Source organism: Ictidomys tridecemlineatus, chromosome 10 (assembly GCF_052094955.1).
Source record: "Ictidomys tridecemlineatus isolate mIctTri1 chromosome 10, mIctTri1.hap1, whole genome shotgun sequence".
In the NCBI taxonomy this organism is placed as follows: Eukaryota; Metazoa; Chordata; class Mammalia; order Rodentia; family Sciuridae; genus Ictidomys; species Ictidomys tridecemlineatus.
Genome location: NC_135486.1, coordinates 83,567,562 through 83,592,645, shown reverse-complemented (window position 1 = coordinate 83,592,645; position 25,084 = coordinate 83,567,562). Strand labels below are relative to the sequence as shown.

The window sequence follows — 25,084 nt, the reverse complement described above, 5'->3', positions numbered from 1 at the left end:
TTTACAATAAATTTTTACAGGCGGTTCTTAAAACTAAATAGTGTCAAAACCTTCAAATAAACAATTCTTGGTGGCTCATTGTATTTGAAGAAGGCAATAAGTGACATGTTGACAAAAATCTGTACAAGACCCATGCATGGGGATATTTATCCCTGGGTCATCAAAATTATCTATTTGCCTTGAAAAGATTGTGTCTTGATTTTCTTTATTCTAATTCAAAGAATTTCCAGACCAATATTTTTTAAGGTTTTAGCAGTAGGTATAGACTAAATGTTCAAATAAGGTATTGTGTATGATACTATTAATTAAGTCAGAGTTGTTCTCATTAAAATGGAGTAAGTTCCAGAGAGCTCTCTTTGTCCAGTGCTGCCCTTGACATTATCTCTTCCATATCCTAAGACTCAAAATAGCAGGGTTGGAACGGAAGTGTAAGTTAATATCAGTATTATTCAGTGCTTTTGAAAAGTATCCAGATTCTGACAAAATAGTACAGTGGGCTCACAGTTTGGATGTAGGTCCCCTGCCCCAGACATATAACAATGCTAGATAGAACTATCCTATAAAAAGCCTCAGCAACAAGATGAACATAAACATTGGCACAGTAGAAAGAGAAAATATAGATCAGCCCTTTACCCAGGCCTGCTGAAACAGGACAGAGATGAACCAGGCTTCACACATAGTGGCAGCCTGAAATGAGGGGCTCTCTTTCAGCTCTAACTCATAAAATGAGTCTAAACCAAAGCTTCATAGGAAGCTGTAATCCTAAAGAGGCTTGAGAAGAGGAAGCAAGCACATGAGAATTCAGTTTTAGGACTTAGAAGTGAGCTTCCCAGTGGAGACAGAAGATATAAGTAAATGTATGCAGACTCTCATCCAAGGGAGGAGGAGTCTTTGCAGACCAGCTTGTTATTGACAGTGCTCCTGAAGGACATCAATAAGGTATTTTTCTTCCGAAACAACCAAAGTCTTGTGAGCATGGCATCTATAACTTATTAGTATTCTTGTCCCTTGAAGTCAGATCACACTCCATTAATGAATTCTTCCACAGCAAGAATCCCTGGATCATTGTACTGTCATGTGTAACTAATTAAAAAAAAGGAATCCCTGGACATATGATTATTATTCCATGATGCATGGTCATGATGCTGTAGAGGAACAAGATTATAGTACATTGAACTTCCTTGTAAGCCATTACATAGATCTACTGGGTATCCAGTGACTACTCAAGACTTAACACCCCATTTGGAAGTTAAATATTAAAAGAAATTGCAGTCTTTGTCAAATTAATTACACTTAATATTAGAGACATTAAAAGAGGAAAAATCTACAAAGACATATAGCTGACTCCTGAAATCAACTGAGAGTTTATAGTGCATGCAGTACATTATATGTGCAATACAACATAGTTCTTGTATTGTTCTGCTTGGGCTAGGATGACAAAATACCTCAGACTGGATGGCTTAAATAACAGAAATTTATTTTCTCACAATTCTGGAGGTTGGAAGATCAAGATCAAGGCACTGGAGAGTATGAAGTCTCCTTTGGTTTCTCTCCTTGGCTAGTAGGTGGCTGCCTTCTTGCTGTGTCCTCACATGGACTTTCTTCTACGCATTCACATCCCTGGTATTTCTCATCTTGTAAAGACATTTGTAACATTGGATTAGGCTCTGATGATTTCACTTAACTTTAATTACCTCCTATGGGACTTTTTATTTTATTAACAATTTTATTTTATTAACAATTAGGAGTTCAACATCAATTGAGGGAAATATGCACAATTCAGTCCAAAAAATACGTATTTGGGAAATGATTCTATTGGCAAAATTTGGGGAGAAATTTTCAACTTAATGAAAATTTTTCTCAAAAAGAACTGTTTTTCTAAAATATAGGTCTAGAAAAACTGAACAGTAATATAATAAATGGTCTTATTATTTCATTAAGAGAAATACTTGAAAAAAATAAAGGCGTGCTTATAACCAGGGTCATGATTCTTTATTTTAGCCAATAAGAGCTGTTCTGATGGAGCTCTGGTATGCACCTCTTCTAACAGCTGCATCCCAGCTCACCAGCGCTGTGATGGCTTTGCTGACTGCATGGATTTCCAAGTAGATGAGTCTAGCTGTTCAGGTACTTTGTTTCCATTCAAATATTCTTTGTTGTATGAACCAATACCTTAACCTGCAGGTAGTAGAAAAATATTAAAGGTTGACTTTCTAAATAATAGCAATCATAGACTAACTGAATGTTTGTTTTCTTTTTGGGGTGGGGGTGGGAGTACCAGGGATTCAACCCAACTCAGGGGTGCTTAACCACCAAGCCACATCCCTAGCCCTTGTTTATTTTTTTTTAATTTTGAAATGGGATTTGGTTAATTTGCTTAGGGCCTCACTAAGTTGCTGAGGCTGACCTCAAACTTGGGATTCTCCTGCCTCATCCTCCTGAGCTGCTGGGATTATAGACGTATTCCACTGCACCTAGCTAATTGAATTTCTGTGATTTGTTTTGGGGCAGGGAAAATGTTGATATTAATTGCCGCTTTTAAAAAAATTAAAAATATATACTATAATGGACTCATGCTTGTTTCACACAGTATTCTCTAAAGAAAAGACTATGTAATTTTAATTCAGTGTAGTCTAATTTAAGAATGTTAGTATTTAGTAATCTGAAAATTTCTTGGTTTCTATAATAAAGATATCCTATATAATCTAACATTATTAATTTTAAGTAATTGTACTTTTCTCTACTTCTTCCTAAGAGCTACCTATTTACATGTTCTAGTTGTGTATTTTAAAGAAGATTTATTACACTTCAGATTAACTCTCATTTTTATTTCTTATGACCTTGAAGCACTTATGCAGAATGAGAGATGATAATGTATATCAGTGATGATATTTTTATCAAAACTGCTTTGAAATTATCTAATTTATTATAGCCTATTGTTAACATCCCTCCTGAATAATTGAATTTTTATTTCATGAAGGATACATAAAATAACAGATAGGGGCAATGTAATTCTGTTGCAACTAAAAGATAATAGAAATCAGTAATAAAAGATATATACAATCTTAAGAGCTGTTGTAATGTGTAATGGAGCTCTGGCGTGCATTCTAGCTCTCTGTGGATAGTTTGGCTGTTCTTAAATAATCATAGCTCCTAAATAAAATGGAAATATTTTATGTCAAATATAGGTAAGAATATATTTTCTCTTTCAGGAGAGGAGAAAAGTAAATGACAAAAGCATGACATTATAATCAAATCATAGTGCAAAAGGGTTTATTTTTTATAGCTATAAGCTAGTACTCAGCACTGAATTTTATGAGTATGATAGGAAATAAAAAAGTGAGCAGATCTGGGGTCGTAAAATACACAAAGATATTATGCAAAAACAATGTTCTTTGGCATTATTTCTGTACCAGGCATGCTTAGACTTCAGATAAGGTACCCAAAAGAAAATCTGGTTACTCTTTTAAAGAGTAAAAAAGCTAAAAGTGAGATACTCCTGTTCTTTTGAAACTATTAAAACACAGTATTGACATACCCAGAATTATTTACATAAAGGTAAGTTCTTTTTTCTTTTAGAACAGTCCTTTCTGAGCACAAGTCAAAACATGCTTTGATTTATTATCTGCTTTGACATGATCTACCTTTAGAAATAGGGTCAGAAAAACAGAAGCCTTGCCACTTAAGCCAAGTGATAGGCAACCTGTAGATAATACTAGAGGACATATTGTTGTTGTGCTGCCTGTTTAAGTCGAGAACCAATCACTTACAGTTCATTTGCAGGTCATATTGACACAGCTCTTGGATTAGAGTAAAATAAAGAACAAGTGAAACACAGGTTTCAGAAATAAAATCCATATTATATTACATTTTCTCTATTTACATTTTATATGCTTTAGGGTTTATCAATCAAATAGGATAATGTGCATTCTTCTGTTTTTACAGAGACTCACCCATGCTAAAGTTTTGTCGGTGTACGTTGTATATTCTTCTTTTTTTACAAACATCATATTCCTTTTAGGTAGTTCAGCATTTCATAGTTTTTTGGTTTTATATAGTTTTATGGACCCCATTCTTTCAGCATCCAGTAATCCCCATTGTGCTCACACAATACACCACAAACATCTGGCCTCACCTATCTCAAGGTTTAGGACATTAAAAGACCATCAAGCTCAGACTGTTAAGTATATTTCAGTGAATCCTGTCTGTTCCTAAGTTACATTGGAAAGGCAGATTATTTTCAAGTTTCAGTGGCTTATGAAACAGAAATTATTGGCTAGAATTTGCCTGGCTAAACTTAAATGGGAAATGTTTCTCTAGTTATTTGCAGTGGTAGAGATTAATAAAATTAATGCTAAGTTGATACCCTACTTATGATAATCATGCATTTGAAGGAGAATTAGAAAAAAGGCATTAAAACTGGATGTGGTAGTATACACCTATAACCCTAGCAACATAGGAGGCTGAGGCAGAAAGAGCACAATTTTGAGGCCAGCCTCAGAAATTTAGCAAGAATCTGTTTTAAAATAAAAAAATAAAACAGGCTTGGGATGTAGCTCATTGGTAAAGCACCCCTGTTTTCAATTCCCAGTACATAAAGACACACAAAAAGAAATTAAAAATATCAAATTGTAGGATGGGATATTACAAATATAATGTCATATATGTAGTAATGTATACTGATGGGGATGAGGATGAGGATAACAATATAGGTTAATAAAGTTTCAGAAGGGCTTAAAAAGAAAACAAAACTAAATCAGAAAATGTTCTCAGGCAAGAATCATGGAAGTTATTTCAAGTTTCTAGACTTGGTAATCTCTCCTCCATTCCCTGTGCTGGGATTCAAGATGAAGAAAATAATCTCTACCCACTTGGGAGCTGGCTTGCCTCTCAAGTTCTTCTGGTGGGTACATAGGATCCGTAGTTCTCTTCAAACCTTATGCAGATTATTGTGTATGTGCATATTTATCTGTGATAGCAAGTAGATGTCCTATGACTCACAGGGTTTTCTGAGCTTCATATTGAGAATCACATGCAGTTGAAATCCTGAACTAAATAGTGAATCACTTAACATTTTTAGATGAACAGGATTTAGTCTAGTTTAAATGGTTCTTTGTTATTTATATATAACTTATTAAATCAAACAAGTTATGTTGATTATGGAAGCCTCAGTTTCCTGGTCTGTAAAATGAAGATGGTTATGACATATGCCACTTAATGTTATGAGGCTCAAGTGAGAGGACACAGTAAAACTCTTAGGAAAATCCTGACACATAGGAGGTATTCAGTAAATTTGCATAGTGATATGATTATAATGTTAGAGGGGAAAAGGAGGAGGAGAGGATTGAGAAGGACAGAGGTAGTCATGAAATTAGGTTGTACAGATAACAAAGAGAACCACTCCAACCAATGTAGAGATGAATGAGAACAATTATTTAACACCTCATATATACCATCCACTAGTGTAGAAATGTCACAAATAAATTTAGTAAATTGAGTTCCATTTTCCCAGAAGTCACTATAAAGAAGTCATATAATATTATGAAGAACCTGGGACTTAAAGGTCCCAAAGACACAGAACTCAAATCTGCTTGAGCCAGGTATCAGAGAGGGAAAATCAGGGCTCATATGATTCTCCATTTCCCCAAAAAAACTTCTACGTAACGTCTCTGTATACATTAAGAGAAAACAAAATAGGTGCCCGGTTGCATATTTAAGCTTAGCAGTTACATTTGCTTTTAATATATGTGTTCCTGCATGCTCAAAGTGATATACCAGAATGGTAATAAATGTGAATTCTGCCCAGAATATTTCTGTGTAATCGATGTGAGTTGTCTGGGCTTCCATACACATGCTCATAAAAAACGAACTCAAGAGGAAACAAGTCAGTAAGACTTTATTGTAGCAAAAAAAGTCATGATCTGTGCTAATTCTAATGCCACCCCGTGGATTCCTACTTCTTATATACTAGAAAAACTAACTGTTCATTACTAACTAGTCATATCCATTCCCTTCCCCATCCTCAACACTGGAAATTATTTTGAGAAAATTAAAGACAAAAATACCTTTACAACATCTCTTCAAATTACGAATAAAGTACCTGAATATAAGATAGAAACATAAAAACTTCTTGCAGAAACAATCTATAAATCTTTTGCCCTCCAAAACACCAGGATGCCCTCCTTGTTCCAGTCAATGTTTGTGTTCTTTATTTGGTGCTGTGATGTACAGCACAAGAAAATGCCTTTAGATTCCCACACAGTCATTCTGATGTAAAGAGAGTCTATGTTTTACTCTCTCTAATCAAAGTAAAAATTAATGACCCTAGAAGAAAATGTGCAGCAGTACTGTGCTTTATGTACTCTGATGCTTTGCAGTATCAGACACTCCGCTGGTTTTTCAATAGAACAAAACCATTGCTTGAGGAAGACTAAAAAGTGTACTTAAGAAAAAAATAACCATAAAAATGTTTTTCTAACAAGTTTTAGGTCTACTTGTGCTCCATCATATTGGTGGACTCGTTTTAGTTAAACCAGCTAATATCTTGTTTATGCAGGAAGCTTTATATCTATTCTATTCAATGGTACATGACCGGTGGGGATTGCTCTTTACTCTTATTCTCAATACCCCACTTTTCTGATTAGTTAAATAAAGAAGATAAACAAAGGCCAAGATGGAAAATATACTCCTAGGAAAGCAAATTGCTAAAAGTTTTTGAAACCAAAAATCATACTAGACACATGACATAGTTCAGTTTTGACCTCGAACTTCCCTCTCTTCTGACTTCCTCTTTCCTAATGCCTCTGGCATCTCTTTCCACGTGTTCAATGATTGGCTGGAAAATCTCTCAGAACAACTTTTCCTCCAATATTTAAGTCAGTGAATGTTGCCTTAATGGAATCTCTGTCTCTTTTCTTCACTTTTTTACTATACTTCATGACCAGTACCTTTTCTCTACTGAAGTAAATGGGTTTCTTTTTCTCTACTAAGGTTGCTCTACTTCCATATAGACAAAAATTATATCTGTGTGACTCCATGGTACTTAAAATAAAGACCTCAAAATTATTTGAGGAAGGGTTAGAGCTGGAGCTCAATGGTGGAGTGCTTGCCTAGCAAGTATGAAATCCTGAATTTGATCCCCAGCACACATAAAAATAAATAAATAAAATAAAGGTATTGTGAAAAAAATATTTTAAAAAATGATTTGAGGAGCATTCCTAGAAATGAATAATATCTGGAAGGCAAAAGAAGGCGTCTGAAGAGAATCTTCAGGTCTGTATCTCTAACTGGTATTTCACTTGGGGTCACATGTACAGATTCCAATACCTGTGAAACCCTTCCACTTGGAAGTCCCTTGGGCATTTAAACCTAGCATCATCATTCCCTTTAAATATCTTCCTTCTCCATAAATAACTCAGCTCAATGAATTAAAACATCACTTGCCATTGGTCCAGCCAAAAGTTTGAACACCACCTTTGATTCTTTCAAATAGTCACCAAGATGTTACAATGACACCATTTAAATACTTCTTTAATTCCTATAGCTCTCGCCCTCCACCCCTGCCCACTCCATTCAATTAGGCATAATTTCTTCCTAGATTGTTATAAGACTCTGATGTTCCCCTTCTTAAACTCCTAGTCTCACTTGAGTCTCTCTATGCTGGATTTTTGTTTCTCTTTTTCTCATCACTTCTTTATATCATCAACAATCCAACCAGGCTGGACTTCCTCCAGTTACTCCAACACATTACATGTTCTTCTGGAATGTCCAGATCTTTAAGCATAAATTTACACTATCACATTCCTGGTAAATAAATGCCACTAATTCACCTCAGAAACATTTCTGACTCCCCAGATTTGACTGAGGTACTCTCCAGGATGCCTCTGTCACCTTTGGTAAATCCTTCCCAACAGATTACTTTTCATACCATATTTTAATCCCTTCTTACTTTTTTTTGCATCCTCTGTGAGGCTGGAATATCAATGACAATAGAAATCATGGCTGTATATTTTTTAAATTGTATTTATTAAATGCATAGTAGGAGTTATATATTTTTCTAAGAGTTTCAACAACTCTATAGATAAATCTAGATAGGAACTATTTTTAATTCTGTTTTATAGAGATAAACCTGAAACAGAGAGATTAACTGACTTCCTCAGTATATTACACAGCTAATAAATTGAGCTGAGGTTACAACTCAGGCAGTTGGCTTCAGTGTCTTCAGCATTACTAGCCATTTTAAACTGCCAATATTATTAATTATTACATTTCTGGTGCCTAGCTCAGTGCCAGACTTTCAAGTGGTACTCAGAATATTTTGTTGTATTAAAAATTAAAAATAGTAAAGGTTTTCACCCAGGTATTGGAGTTAAAATAGCCCAATAAAGAAAGAATGGTATCCTGCAAGAAAGAAGGTATTAAAAAAAAAAGCCAGAAAATTCAAGTCAGGCTTTAAGAGAACAGGAAAATTGGCAGCTCTTAGTGGATCAGAATTGTGCAGTGAGAATACAAGGAGGCAGTGTAAATGAATGCAGTATGAAGAGCTGAAAGTGCTAACTCTGTCCTCAGTAGAAGCAATGTGAAAATACTTAGTTTCTTTTTGACCCGTTCAAAAAATGCCTTTAAAAATAAATGCTCATGCTAAACAAGAACTAGGGAGCAATGCAAGTAATGAAATAGGTCATGGGGCAAGAAGGACTGGCTTGAACTATGCCAGGTGCATAGACAAAGATATGCACATGCACATGAATCATTTATTTTACCAAAAAGACAAGGCTTCCCATGATAAGCATTAATCAGCCATGATATGGTGACTATTATGTGGAATGAAAGAAATGTTCTAGTCAAAAAAAGATTTCAGTACAATCACATCATGAGGATATATTCTAAATAGGTAGATTGTACCTAATGCGTAGAGAAGAAGGTGCAGAGTCGTCTCACTCAGGCATATGAAGGACATGAACCCACCCAGGACAGAAGAGTCCATGATGAAATTTTAGGGGTGAGGCAATTAGCCTAGAATTCTTTTGCCATTCGCAAGCTGGAAGCCATTTACTCTCAGAGATCAGGTTTAATGCAATAACTAACAATTATATATAAGTTACTTCCTAATAATATTTATAATTAACTGTATTCTTTTTTGATGTTTCTTTTTAGAGTGTCCATTAAATTATTGCAAAAATGATGGGATTTGTGTGGTGGAGAAAAATGGTCCTATGTGTCGGTAAGGAACAGTCTTTTTTATAAACATTTATTGCAGCTGGCTTACTTATTTGAGGCTCTTATAATAGAATATCAATCAATATATGATTATTTATAAGATTATTAAGGTAAATATAGTTACACTATTTGCATTTATCTATATGCATAAGAGAAAAAGAAGATGGGAGTGTATTTCAAAAATGACAGTGATTTTATGTGATTTTGCATGCTTTCCAATATTTTCCAATATGTGAAATATCATTTTAATAATATTCATTATTCCTCATTTTGAATGTTTATATCAGGTTTTTAAAAGATTTTTCTCTGATATGGATATCCTCCTTTTGCAGATGAACTTGGGTTTATATCTCCTTTCTCACTGTTTATTTTAAATTCCATTTTTCTCTTTTCTAACAACAAAGTATAAAATTAATTTATAAACAAGACCATTTCTGGTTTATGTAAAGTATGTTTGTAAGTAAAGTTAAAGTATAGATAAGGAATACATTTGCATCATCAGTGATAGAATAAACAAAAACAGAACTTGAGATTTCTTTTGGGAATTACTTATACTGCATATACAAGATTGCTTGACTTTTTTTCCCGCTCACCCTGTAGGGAATTGAGCAAAAAATATTTCAGACTCCAAAGGAAATGATGCATATTCCATTATGTTTGTGTTATGACTCTTTAATCTAGAAGGCCAATGGATATATTACTTTTCTTATTAGGAAACTGATTGAAGGTTGATATTCAAATCATATCAGAACACACATACTTATCAAAAAGCAATGATTAATACCCATTTAAGTCCTTACATACTTTTGAGTCAATACTTACATTTTAAGAAAAGTAGTTTATTTCCCCAAAATTAAAACAACAGCAATTTTATCATGAAATATATTTAAACCCAAGCTCTAACATAGTTGAAACTGAGTTACTAATAGTTTTCTTGAAGTCTTTTGTCTCATTATGTAATTAATTTCACATCTCAATAAAATTATATAAATTTTCCAGTATTGGTTCTGTGAAAATTAATTTATCCTAAACTATTACTTGATTAAAAAAATGGGATGCATAATATTAGTCGCTATGATCTCCTGAAAAATATGAAGAATGATGTCACAAGTGAAAAAAGTCACTTAATGTCAAATTTTTTTATAGTAAGAAGTTTTGCATTTTTGTCCTCTAACTCTATCAGGCTGGTAAGCACAAAGATTTGAGAGAGTTTCAGCTAAGCAAGCAAAGGGCTTTGTATTCTTGACAACATCTTTATGAACTTAAATAAACTTTGGCAATTGAAATACAAATGGCTAAAAACTGTTTTCTCTCAGATTAGAAACGTCTAGGGTTGGGAAGAAGATTTGACAGAGGATATTGAAACTTAAGAAAGGAAATCAATGGAGCAAAATGTAGGAAGAAATTTTCTACCAGGGAAGTCCATGGAATATTTTAGTGTATTATTTTTCAGAGCAAAGAAGACTTTTCAAAAAGCAAAATAGCTATGAAGAACTATCATTATAAATAAATGTTTACAATTAGTGCTATCTATATATGTAGGAATGAAAACATAATTTTTGCAACTTTCCATAGTATCTTCATTTGAACTCTGCTTCTTTAAAATTGTGCAGTACAAAAGTCATGTGTGTGTGTATTGTAATACATTTTTAAAAAGCAAATGGTAGTCTATAAGGCAAAAAGTAGAACATTCCAGCACCTAAGGCCTACTTGGTAGTATGATTTATATCTCATATGGCCTTTTTCCCTTTACAAACAGGTGTACACACAAAAGTTCATGTGTTTACAGAAATGTGAATTATATCTTACATATCATGTTGTACCTTGATTTTTTTCTCTCATAAAATACCACGTCTATTCTTCTATGTGAATCCAGGACCACCCCTTACTGGTGCTGTAGTATTAGATTCATTAACTTTCCCATGTTTTATCTTCTTTTTCAGTAAAATGAAAAAGAGAATAGTACAAACCTTGTGAGATGGTTGTGAGATTTATATGTAAAATACTCAGAACAGGGCCTGGCACACCAAAGATATTATAGGAATGATAGACATCAATATTATTATGTCACTCTTTTATGCCATGTAGCATACAATGTTAAAATGTATGGTTATATAATAATTTAACTAACCTCATTAATGTCCTATTAATGAATGCTCAATTCTTAAATATTTGATTTTACAAATAATCTTCTAATACCTATCCTTTCATTTATCCTTGCCCAATTCCTTAATTTAAATGTGCTAATAAAATACCAAATAGCAAGATAAACTATTTCCAATTAGCATTAACATCAAATTAATTCTTATTTAAAGTTAATGTCCAGCTCATTACTATGTAGAGGTTTTCTTTTTTGATTTAAGGTTAAATGAAAACTCATCTTTAGAATAGAGAGTTTTAAAGCAACTGTAGTGTTATAATGGAAAAGTGGTGGGTTTATTTCAAGCCCTGTTCTTTTATATCCAAGAGTGAAAATTCATTATCCTTGTCATTTGTAGATAGCCAAAGAACCAAGGAGAGAAAACCAAAGTCCATTTTTTATCCAGGTCTCTCCATATTATTGGAATTTTGTTATTCTCCAAGGGTCTTATCACTAACGCCTTTGGATTTTCCCTTCAGAAAGAACCTCCAGATGGTACCTGCCAGACTCAGAGCAAGGAATTTTATAGAACAATTGGTTTACAGGGGTTTATAATTAGTTTTTCATGAGAGTAGGAACTACTTGGTAAGCAATGGTTTTCTATTACTTAAGAAACATTAATGGTTGGACATATTTGAGAGCTAAGGATGCAAATGATGAGTGGACAAAGGAAAAATGTCCCTCAGCTAAGGAAGCTGGATTCTTATATTATTATATTATTTTGATGTATCAACATATCTGTCAGAATAATAGACTAAGTTATATAAAATGAATTCCAAATCAATAGAAAAAGGAGGAAAGAATTGCAAACTAAAAAGATCCATTGAGTCAGTGTGGGTAAAAGAGAGAAATAGGAAGATGTGTCAAATAAAAGTACATAGCAAAAATAAGTGGAAATAATATATTCACATATATCAGGAATCACAGTAAATGTAAAAATGAAAAAGTCAAGCAAAGCCCAGACTATCAAATTGGGATGTGAGTATATACAGTCATACAGAATTTTACCTAATTCAGCATACTCAAGTTCAAACAAGTATTATACCTAGATGAAGAACAAATAAAACAAATGATGAGAATAAACAGATTTGTCAAGTGGAAATAAAACTAAATAGTAGTATCACTACAAATGCCAAAAACAAAATTTACAGTATAAACACATTTTAAGGAAGAATAATGTGGAATTAAACACTCTAAAATGTTTAAACAGGCATAATGTTAATGTAGCAAACAGCATAGTAAAAAAATTGAAGGTAAATTTATTTTTAAATATAATAAGACATGTTCAATTTAAAAATACACTCAAAACAAAAACAAAATTTTATTTATATACACATATCCATTCATGTCATTTTTACCTCATATTACTTTATAACAGTAAAGAATATGTGTAATTTTCATATTCAGGGATTATATTGATACTGTTATCAAGTATTTAACTAAAAATGAACCCCTAATAAAATTCTAGAAGTTTTGCTCAAAAATATGTATATGTGTCCTAATAAAAGAAATCAATAATAAAATTATAAAAGGAAAATAACCATTTGAGAAATTTTTTGCCATTCCTAGAAAATTCATATATTAAAAAGGCACTTTAACTTGGAATTTAAAAGGTAATAGAAATGGTTATTCCTCGTTTTTTGCCTTTAAAACCTGGCAATATATGAGAGTGGATCACTCTTTCTTTTAGAAAAGAAAGGTCATGTTTGCAATACCCTTTCATTACCGGTATGTGATAATACTTCATATTGCAAGAGCTCTTTGAATATGTGTTGACTGAATGTGTTCACTGAAGATTGAATGAATGGATGAATGAATAAATGCAAGTGGAAGTCCTGAAATTTCTAGGAAAATCATCACTACTTTAAAATATGTTCTTAAATGCACTGAGATAGGAGCTAATGACTTTACTGTAACCAAATGTAGCAATCACAAATGAACCACTTGGGAATTTCTATGTATGCAACAAGAAGTATATTAAGTACACAATGTGAGAAATTACTTTAAAAAAAGAGAGAGAAATTGCTTTAAAAAAGTCATCCATTAAAGAAATTCTGCTTTGCTACAATGACAGAAGAGGGTGCTCTTAAACTAGGAATATTGTAAACCATCTCAAATTGCTAATCCCAGTCACAAAATAAAAAGACAATAAAATTTCCACTATACAAAACCACTGTTTAAAAAAAAAAATCAGCTGACAGATTCCTTCCTTCCTTCCTTCTCAAAACAAAGATTAAAAAAAAAAAGAAAATGCTGTAATTCTAATTAATTCCCAATTAATTCTGGAATTAAAAAGAGCATTTTTAAAAATGCTTTTAAAAAAAGCATTTAGGGATATTTAAAAATAAGCCCATAAAACCTTATTCGAGTACAAAAATGGTCAACAAAACATTAACAATCAATTGAATGAAAGTAAAGGATTTAATTCAATCAATTGAATTGTTTGAACTCGGAAAATAAAATGAAATAAAAAGAAAGATTAAATTATAAATTTCCAAGAGAACATAGATTTAAATATAAAATTGTCAAGACATTTTAAACAAAGGCAGGAAAATAACCAAATAAATGAAGATGATATAAACTAAAACGAATCAAAAAGGAAGTAGCTGAAATGGAAGATCAAGCACATGCATATAATTGGAGTCTTACAAAGGAAAAGAAAACAATGGAACAGAACTAATACTTAATGTTATAATACAAGAAAATGATTTAATATATGTTCTTTCCATCTAAATGCAGCTTCTTTTTTATTGGTTGTTTTTAGTTACATATGACAGTAGAACTCCTTTTGATATAATTATACAAGCATGGAATATGTCTTACTCTGATTAGGACCCCATTCTTGTGATTGTACACTGTGGTGGGATTCACTATGGTGTACTCATATATTTACATAGAAAAATTATTTCAGATTCATCAGTTTCTTTCTCAATAAAGAATCACAAAAGGCACTTTGGTAAGATTAGGAACAAGGCAAGTGGTTAACCACCTTCTGTGATAGTTTATATTGTGCCAGAGATAGTCGCCAATACAATTTGACAAAAAAAAGAGAGAGAGAGATAGAATTGAAAAAAGAAGTTATTATGCTAGCAAACCTGGAAATTATGGAGAATCAAAGACAAAAATTAATTCCAACAATTAATATCAGTCAATAGTTTAAATACACCAGCAAAACTATTTAGAGCAGAAAAATGAAAAATAAATTATTCATAATAACAACAAAGAGATTTTTTAAAAAATAAAAATAGGTTTCATAAAATAAAAGCAAACCAATCTGATAAAAATAATTCTGAAGTACTTGAACCAATGAAAGACATTCTTTCCTCTGGGTGAATGACTTAATATCCTAAAGCCATTAGTTCTCCCATTTAATTCATAATCCTAACACAGCCTCTACAAAGAAAAATCACAGTTGTTGGGGTAAACAATTAGACTTAGACATTATGGAAACATAAGCATGGAATGACAGTAAAGCTATGAGGGTCTGAATAACCATATTACTATAAATAGAATGAAGCCTTTATTCTTAAAATAATGTGGTATATGTGTTTGACATTACAGATATTTTAGACTAGTGTAATAGAATAAAAAGTCTAGGGATGCATGCAAATGCCTTTGAAAATTTAGTCAATGATAAAGATGACATTTCAAATCCCTGGATGAAGATAAACCTTTTTAAAGAGAGTGTTGGTGCATCTAGTTAGGTAATTAGGCAAAAGATGAAATTGGACTCATACTTTAAAAGTAGAACCATGCACGCACACACATACACACACAAAAATAAAGATGCATCAGATGAGTGGACATCATAAAGCTGTTAATTCTCCCCTTGTTAATTCATATCCATAGAATAAAACACACACACAAACACTTAGGAAATAGTGAATTTTTCTATATCCTGAATATAGGAAAAACTTCTGTCAATAACTTGAATCCAAATGCCGTCAATGACAGGGTTACCAATGAAAGTTAACTATGTAAAAAATATATGTATTATCGTTTTTCATGGAAAAAATATTGTAATGTACTCTTATAAAAATGAATATATATTGCAATATCAAAAGACAAATGGTAATCTAAATACTTGCATCCTATATGTCATAAAAAAATTTAAATATCCCTAATGAAGAACTATTTTAAAATTCAGGGAAAGCCCAACATCATAGCAAAACAATCAATAAAATACTCCTTTTAAAATGTATAAAGTAATGTTAATATTAGGGATTAGGGTTCTCCTGAGAAACAGAACCAATAGGAAAGGGAGAATGGGGAAGAGGACCTGTCCATGGGATTTGATCCACATAAATAAAATAATTGGGAATCAACTTAACAAAAAGAGGTAAAAGACCTCTAGAATGAAAACTATAGGACACTAAAGAGAGAAATTGAAGAAGACCTTAGAAGGTGAAAAGATCTCTCATGCTCTTGAATAGGCAAAATTAATATTGACAAAATGGCCATACTACCCAAAGCACTATGCAGATTCAATGTGATTCCAAATAAAATTCCAATGTCATTCCTCATAGAAATAGAAAAAGCAATCATGAAATTTATTCGGAAAAAGAAGAGACCCAGAATAGTCAAAGCAATCCTCAGCAAGAAGAGTGAAGTAGGAAGCATCACAATACCAGACCTTAAACTATTCAACAAATCTATAGTAAAAAAATGGCATGGTATTGGCACCAAAATAGACATGTAGACAAATGGAACACAATAGAAGACACAGAGACAAACCCACATAAATACAGTTATCTCATACTAGACAAAGACACCAAAAACCTACAGTGGAGAGAAAAATAGAGCATCTTTAACAAATGGTGCTGGGAGAACTGGAAATCCATATGCAACAAAATGAAAATAAAACCCTCTCACCATGCACAAAACTCAACTCAAAGTGGAACAAGGACCTTGGAATTAGACCAAAGATCCTATGCCTAACAGAGGCCCAAATCTTCATCATGTCAGAGTAGGCCCCGACTTCCTTAACATGACTCCAAAAGTGCAAGAAATAAAATCAAGAGTTAATAAATGGGATGTACTCAAACTAAAAAGTTTCTTCTCAGCAAAAGAAACAATCAGTGAGGTAAATAGAGAGCCTAAATTTTGGGAGCAAATTTTTGCTGCACACATATCAGACAGAGCACTAATCTACAGGATATATAAAGAACTCAAAAAATTAACACCAAAATATCAAACAACCCAATCAATAAATGGGCTAGGAAGCTGACAGACACTTCTCAGAAGAAAATAAACAATTGATCAACAAATATATGAAAAGATGTTCAACATCTCCAGTAATTAGAGAAATGTAAATCAAAACTACTCTAATAAGATTTCATCTCACATTGGTCAGAATGGCAGCTATCAAGAATACAAAGACTGGGGTTGTAGCTCAGTGGTAGAGCACTTGCCTAGCACGTGTGAGGCATTGGGTTTAATTCTCAGAAGCACATATAAATAAATAAAATAAAGGTCCATTGGCAACTAAAAAAAATGTTAAAAGAAGAATACAGATAATAATAAATGTCGGCAAGGATATTGGGGGAAAGGTACACGCACACATTGCTGTTGGGACTTCAATTGGTGCAACCAATCTGGAAAGCAGATGGAGATTCCTTAGAAAACTTGGAATGGAACCACTATTTGACCCAGCTATCCCACTAGGTTCTATACCCTAAAGATTTAAAAACAGCATACTATAGTAACACAGCCACATCAATGTTTATAGCAGCACAATTCACAATTGCTAAACTGTTGAAATGACCTAGATGCCCTTCACCAGATGAATGGATAAAGAAAATGTGGGATATATACACAATGGAATATTACTCAGCATTAAAAGAGAGTAAAATTATGGCATTTGCAAGTAAATCAATAAATCAATGAGAATATCATGCTAAGTGAAGTAAGCCAATCCCAAAAAACCAAAGGCTGAATGTTGTCTCTGATAAGTGGATGCTGATCCATAAGGCAGAAGGGGGAGGCACAGGTAAAATCGAGGAACTTTGATTGGGCAAAGGAGAGGGAGGGTAGGAAGGATGCATGAGGGCAGGAAAGATGGTAGAATGAGATTGACATCATTATCCTAGGTACATGTGTGACTGCACATATGGTGTGATACTCCATCATGTACCACCATAAAAATGTGAAGTTGTGTTGCAGTTGCATACAATGAATCAAAACACATTCTGCTGTCATATATACCTAATTAAATTAAGTAAACAAATCTAAAAAAAATAGTAATTTTGACAAAATGACTTCTGCAAGCTGGAGAACCAGAAAAGATGATGGCATATTCAGTCTGAATTTGAAAGCTGGACAATAAATGATATAACTCCAAGTCCAGGGCATAGAGCCTGAGAATCAGGGGCTCATGTATATCCCAGAGTTTCAAGACTAGCCATCCAAGAGCTCTGTCATCCAAGGACAGTGGGAGAGGAATCTTCCATCACAAAAGGAAAGGGTGAGTTCACCTTTCTCCATCTTTTTCTTCTGTCCAGGCCCTCACTATATTGGGTGGTGCTCACATACATTAGTAAGGATGATTTTTTTTCTCATTTTGCTAATGCAAATGATAATCTTTTCCAGAAACAACTTCATAGACACAATTAGAAAATATATTTTACCAGCTATCGGGGCATCCCTTTGCTCTGTTAAATTAACACATAAACTAACTACCATTGCACTTAAATACATTGGGGTGGGGGGGGAATGATTATTCTACATTCATAAGAGTAAAGCAACTAAATTTGTATGAAGATGCCTTTTTCCAGCTCTTCTCTGAACAACATGCTGGTGGAAAAGCAAACTGTCACGATTCTTATAAAGATGAATTTGGCAATCTCTAGCAAAACTGTATATTCATTTACATTTTGATCTAACAATTCCATTTCTAGAATTTTTTTCTGCTGGTACAACTCTAACAATACGAGGATGCATGTCCACCAGGCCTACTCTCTGAAGCATTTTTATAATTTAAAAATATTTGTAACACAATAAATGCCCACATATAGAAAATTGGTTGCATAAACTATGATATATCCAATTAGTAGAATGCAGTGGGAACACAGAACAGGTATGGATTGTCTCTTGGGCCCAGGATAGAAATAGTGTTGCCTGGGGCAAGTCAATGAAATAAAGACATAAGTCATCAGAATTATTCTATAGCTTTTTATGATTCAAGTGTTAAAAATAATGACTGAAAGATTATGATATTGTCAATAATTGCATGTTAGCTACTATTTTTCAGTTTGATATATTGTGGCCTTAACATAAACTTATAGAGCAGATGATAAGTTGCCTAATTTGTCATTTAAAGAGGTGAAACTTGGTGAAATTAAGTAATTTACCTACAGACAAAAAAGCAAGAGACTGGTGGAGTACAGATTCTAACTCAGTTCAATCCCAAGTCTTTTTGATAGGATCTATGCTCTGAGGTTCTCAACCCTTGTAATATGTTGCCTCTTTGGAGTTTGTCTCGATGGCTCATGATTCTAGGAGTATAGATTTGAATCACATGCCCTAAGAAAATCTAGAACTGAGCTTGATTTGCATTCAACTGTTTGCAGGTCCTGAACACACTGTACACTTTGATTCCCATAAGCATACGTGTTGTTTCACTTACCCATTTCACACCTTCCCATTTTGACTCCCTGACCAACTTGTGTCTCAAATCATGTACAGTCTCCTCTCTAGAGATATCTTTGAACCCATATGCCTATGAATCATAACTTATATGAAGTGTATAAAGGAGGACAGAGGTTTGACTCTAAGAATAGGTAAACTTGAGTTTGGATATGTGCTCCAACACTTACTAAGTCCATGACCTTGAAAAAAATTACATAACTTCTTTCTAAGGCAGAGGAAGAAAATGGACATTTGCTTGAACAACTAACATTCACTACCATGATGGAGCTATGAATTGAAAGAGGATATTTTGTATTGCTGAAATGGATAATCCATAATTGTTTTATTGACTTTAAAATATTTAAAAATCTTTGTGTCTCCATCGCAGGCACTAGTAATCTACTTGCCATTTATTTGCCTAGCATTATGTTAATTATATCTATAGCAAAAACAATAGTTCTCTACAAAGTAATATAAAATTCGTCATCAAAATGTAAAATTATGGCAATTGTTATTATTTTTTTTCAAACATAGTATCCAGTGCTAAGGGATAAAACATATACTCTTAACACTTGAGTGCACTGCAAACGAAAATTGTTCCAAAGTTTACAAAGTCAACTTAAATATGACAGCATTTATATATCTTTGTAAAATAGAGAGGCCAGCAGATATATTTTTTTCAAGTTAAACATGTAGAAGAGACAATTTTATAGAAAAAAATAAAAATTACCAAAATTGGCCCAAAATATGTAAAATGCCCCCCCACACACACAAAAAAAAGTTAACTATGTGAGCTAATATATATGTTCATTAGCTGGATTTATATTTCTACAATAAATACATACTTCAAAACATCATCTTGTACACCATACATACATAATTTTATCTGCCCATTTAAAATAAATATTTTTAGAGAGAGAGAAAGAGAAAAAGAGAGAGAGAGAATTTTTTAATATTTATTTTTTTAGTTTTTGGTGGACACAACATCTTTATTTTATTTTTATGTGGTGCTGAGGATCGAATCCAGCACCCCATGAATGCCAGGTGAGCACGCTACCGCTTGAGCCACATCCCCAGCCCTAAAATAAATAATTTTTAAGTGAGATATTTTTCCTTAAAACCATAAATAAGAAAAAAAATCTAATAAAGACTACTAGCACTCAAAATGGTGAATTTGCTCAAGGAGTTTTAGGTAAAGGAAAAGCAAAAAAAAAAAAAAAAAAGTAAGACCTTACATACTGAAAAAGAGAAAATACCAATATTTCTGCAGATATTCGCTGTTTAGGAAATCCAAGCAAATTAACTGCAGTACTGTTAAAATGATAAAAGGCATGGTAGAAAGATACAAGATAAATATACAAGACTGAGTTAATTTCTTTTTCACCGGTACTAATAACAACTGAACAAGGTAAGAGCTCTATTCTGAAGCAACAGCAGTAATTACAATTCATACAGTTTTGTACTTACTTCAAATATTTACCACCACATAAAATAAACCAAAAAGCTCAAATAAAGGAGCTTCAAAAATAACTTGAATAAGTAGATAGGAAAAAAATGAACAAAGTACTTTCTAATACTATCAATATTTGATATTATGCCAATGACAATTAATTTTTTAAAATATTTTTTAAGTTGTAAATGGACACAATATTTTTATTTTTATTTTATTTATTTTTATGTGGTGCTGACAATCGAACCTTACATGTGTGAGGCAAGTGATCTATCACTGAACTCCAAACCCAGCCCAACAACCAATTAATTATATTGGTCAATTGAATGTAATTAAAGCATTGTACTTGTGTTTGTCTTGAAATAGGTAAATGTATTTTAAAGTTCACCTAAAATAAATATAAAATTTAAATCCAAAATTAAAGATTAGTAATTTCTGTACATGATAGAGAAACTTGCTGTGAAGTCATTATATTGTGAAACTGGAACAGAATAGACAATAGACTATTAAAATAAAGAGTCTTCAAATACAATAATGTAGTTACATAAAATCATTATTAAGTAGGTGATATTTCAAGCTAATGAGAATGGATGGGTTAGATTATACAATAATTGGTATTAGAACTAATTGGTTAGCCAGTTATGAAATATTATTAAGATTTTACACAAGAATTAATTGCATAATTATTAAATCTATATGCACAGAAATATTATAAAAGTTTCTAGAGAAAATATGAGAAGATATTTTAAAATCTTTGAGTATGAATGTCATTTCTAGGTAGCCATAAAAGAAAAGATAGATAAATGTGAAAATTCAACCATATTGGTTTTTGAAATTAAAACTACAATATGGCTAAAGAAACTGTGAACATAAGTTTGAAAGAGATAGTAGTCCAGGAGAAAAATATATAGTAAATACTACGGAAAGGATTGACTATAATGCATATAATTTTCCCTTAAAGCAATAAAAATTATGTCATATAGTTGATGAAGATTATTTATAGACAAAGGAATATAAAAGGTTAACACATCTGAAAATAATTTCGTATCAACAAGAAAACACTGGGTAAACCATTGGATTCCTGGTTTGACCTGTCAAGATGACCAAAAAAAATTTCACAACATTTAGTAATTGCCTCTGCTCTTTTCTACACAGCTTGTGGGAATATAACTTGTTTTTTTCCTTAAGGAAACTAAATACACACATTGGAGGAAAAGATGTCTTGGGAAAGACAAAGTTGCAGTATATTTGCAAAATATTAATACAACACACATTCTTTAACTCAACAAACTCAAAGGACTCTAGACTACTAACATATTAGTAAGGAATATAAACATAAACACGTGGTTTGGGGGTATTATGCAATAGCTCCACATTGAAAGCAAACAAGCATTCAATACAGTGCAGTGTGGAATACTGTACAACATTTTTTTAATGGAAGCTAGAAATCCTGACATAGAAAGCTTCAAAGCTGATAGATGAAAAGTGAAAACTCCAAATAACATGTTTATTAACATTCTATTTCAAGGGAGAGATAGTTTTAACTGCTTTTATGTGAAAACAAAAAGAAGCCTGGGAGGCTACAAAACCAACTACTAAGAACCATCAGTGAGCTCTAGAGAAGATAGCCTTTGGATGGCAGAGACATATTTTATGCTTTGGTTTTTGCATTTTTTTTTTTACAGGCTCTGTTCTTGTCACTTAGAAAAGCATTTTTAAAACCAGATTTTTTTTTAAGTTACAATATGTAAGAAGTAGAACCAGCTGACTGTTTTTAACTATCTGTCCTCTAGATGAATGCACCTGTCCCTAAAGTTCCTTTCCCTGTTGTCACAAAGCATTACACACTTACTGCCTCCAGCAGAGCCAAGCAGGAAGGACATACCAGAAATGCAATTGAAGGTAAAGGGAGTCAGGCTATCACCAAGATCACCAACTCCTCCTCTCTACCTCTCTCCCAGAGCTGGACTCTCCTTTCATCTCAGACTAACAGAGCCATGAAAATGAGCAGCTCAGTAATACCTAATGCTCCTTCTCTGCCCTTTTCCCAGAAAGAAAACCTTGTGATGTGTTTGCACACTTAGCTCCTAAATTCTTTTTAATTTTCCCACGACAGCAGTCAGCTTTCATCTCTGAAACCTGCATTTCTCTGGTGATCTGAGGTACTTACCTCCTGCATGACCTGTTGGCTCATCCAGGGAGGCCATTATTCAAGGAAGGACTTGGCCCAGATTTTGTTCACTGGTCATTGCTGACAGGGATTTGTGATCCAGATATTTTCCAAGGTCTCTGGTATGACCTGACTGTTAAGTGGATATTTCTGTCCTCCGAGAAGAAAAGTGGAGGGTTATTTCTGGGGCAGTATCTCATGCCAAAGGAATTGCTCTAAAAGAGAGAACAAGAAATAGCTGGCTATGGTATAAGAATCAGGAGTTTCCAAAAGCTCACTCCTTTAATCCATCCTAACAGAGATGCACAGGAAAATGTTTAATCTTCATCAACCCTGTTTTTGCTTTATCAATTTATTAGTATGTGCACAACCAAGCTTTAAAGAGGGAGTGGTTGATGGAAAATGACATCTTTTCTTTCTTTGCCGCATGATGTGCGTATGTGTCCAATGCACTGTATTGAAGGGGAGCTGGAGACACAGCCCAAAGGAGGCGCTCAGAGACCTGAGCTTCTAAGAATGCTGACAAAAAGTCATTCCTCAGACTGAATTTTACAATTTCCCAAACCAGACTCCCCAGTGGCCCTGAACTGCAGGCCATCCAGCTCTGCCCTGATCCTACACGGCTTTTCTTCCTGCTCAGCCAGCATGAGTTTAACTATGTCAGAGTAGAATCTTTTGTGCTGTTGCTAGGTGGCTGATCTCTGCCTTACAGAAGCAAAATCTAGCAAATGAGGTAGAACTTTTTGAACTTATCCCTCTTACTAGTGAAATGTTGACAGACCTAAGTACTTCAATGCATTTTAATTTTGAAAGTCCCGTGGGACTTTTCTTATCCTCTGAAAGCACCAGTTTTTGTTTGCTATTGCCCTAATCTGCCGCCCCTCTGAAACTCCTAGATGTAGGGAATCCCTTTGTACTTTTCATAAAATGATTCCTCATTTTTACCAGGAAGACCAAGGAAGTAACAGAAATGGTTCATCTCCTAAATTAAAGATTAAATCATGACTATTCATGATGAATGACTAAGTTTTTTATGTGTGTTTATATAAACATACACTTGGTATTAAATTTAAAAATGCATCTCTTTTGATTTATCATTTGGGAGTCCAAAGTAAAGTCATATAATATCACTTCATGGCAAATCTTTTCATTTTAATGCTACCACCATCTACCAATTCTGAGGACGAACATGACATGCTTTCTGAATATATATGGAGAATTCTAACTTTGGAATGAGAACATTTTCTAATAACTACATTTTTCATTTTGTAGATAAAATTGGAAAACACTCTTTACTTGTTAGAGTGTCAAAATGAGAATTTGTTTCATTTGAATAAAGACTCCAATAATAGGAAATAAGGCTTTACATATATTATTCTTTTTCACTGGTTGGAATTAAAAATGTTTCAAGAAGTTTTTCTGTAGCAATGTAAATTGTAATATATTGTATTTTGCTATTGGTTATGAATTCTACAATTCAGAAAGCATATAATTTATATATAAAGGTATATGTTGATAAGAGGTATAAATATATCATCTTTTAATGTATAAGTTCACTGAGATAACCTAGTGAACAAATATCTATTCATATTGACAAATACTTGCCTTTTTTTCTTTTAGTACAAAAAACATCACAATATATAAAAATTAATCAGTCATTCATAAACTGTCAGATATATGAATGACTCTTTTTTATCCATCTCAGGGAAACTTACTGATAGTGTAGAAGGAGCAGTCTGGGGCCCGGGAGAACTCCTCTGGGGGATCCAAATAGCAAAACTTTCATAAAGTGGTTAATTGTTTTAAAGAAGGTACAGGTGAAGCTATAAAAACAACAAGGGATGTTGGGGCCCCAAGAGATTGCCAGCAATAGAAATCTAAACCAACAGGACAAGGGGTAAATCTTGGGTCACCAGTTCCCCATGAGAGCTGGATGGGGCAAAGGAGGCTCATAGTAGGAACTCTACTTGGGGAACCCCACAGCTACTGCCATATTGGAGAAGGTAGAGGAAGCAGGTAAAAGGTATCCTAAATTCACTCTCCTTCTACCCTCCCAACTCCAGTTGCTGTCTCAACAGAAAACCAGAGAACAAAGCAGAAGGGACCAGGGAGCAATTCATAGAGGGCTTTTCCCCTAGGCTTAGAGTAGGGACTAGAAGGGGCTCTGGGCCAGGGTAATGACAGTGGCAAATCTGATCTACATCATAATATGTGCATCAATTAGAAAGACCATCCAGTTTCTAGTAATGGAGATCTGGCTACAGTGTCTTCAAAGCCAAGGGAATATTTGTCTTAAAATAAAAATTCAAGCAAAAAGTGATTACTAAGACTGTTTAAAAGATGTCAAAATCAAATGGGATTCTCCTAACCTTCCGTATGGGGCCTAAACTCCATCATATCATGCAGTTTTTCAGACAATCCCAAATCAAATAAGGCAAAGACAAAAAAAAAAAGGAAAAAAACAACTTAAAAGTTTAAC

General features: G+C 33.3%; 1 protein-coding gene across 1 annotated transcript in view; it reads left to right on the top strand.

Annotated features, from left to right (window-relative positions):
- Malrd1 (MAM and LDL receptor class A domain containing 1) overlaps positions 1 to 25,084 on the top strand; it is a 610,752-nt gene that overhangs the window by 502,656 nt on the left and 83,012 nt on the right. The window contains exons 35-36 of the mRNA XM_078024684.1: positions 2,002 to 2,127; positions 9,157 to 9,223. Coding sequence (XP_077880810.1) covers positions 2,002 to 2,127; positions 9,157 to 9,223 — 193 coding nt within the window. The remainder of the gene's footprint in view (positions 1 to 2,001; positions 2,128 to 9,156; positions 9,224 to 25,084) is intronic.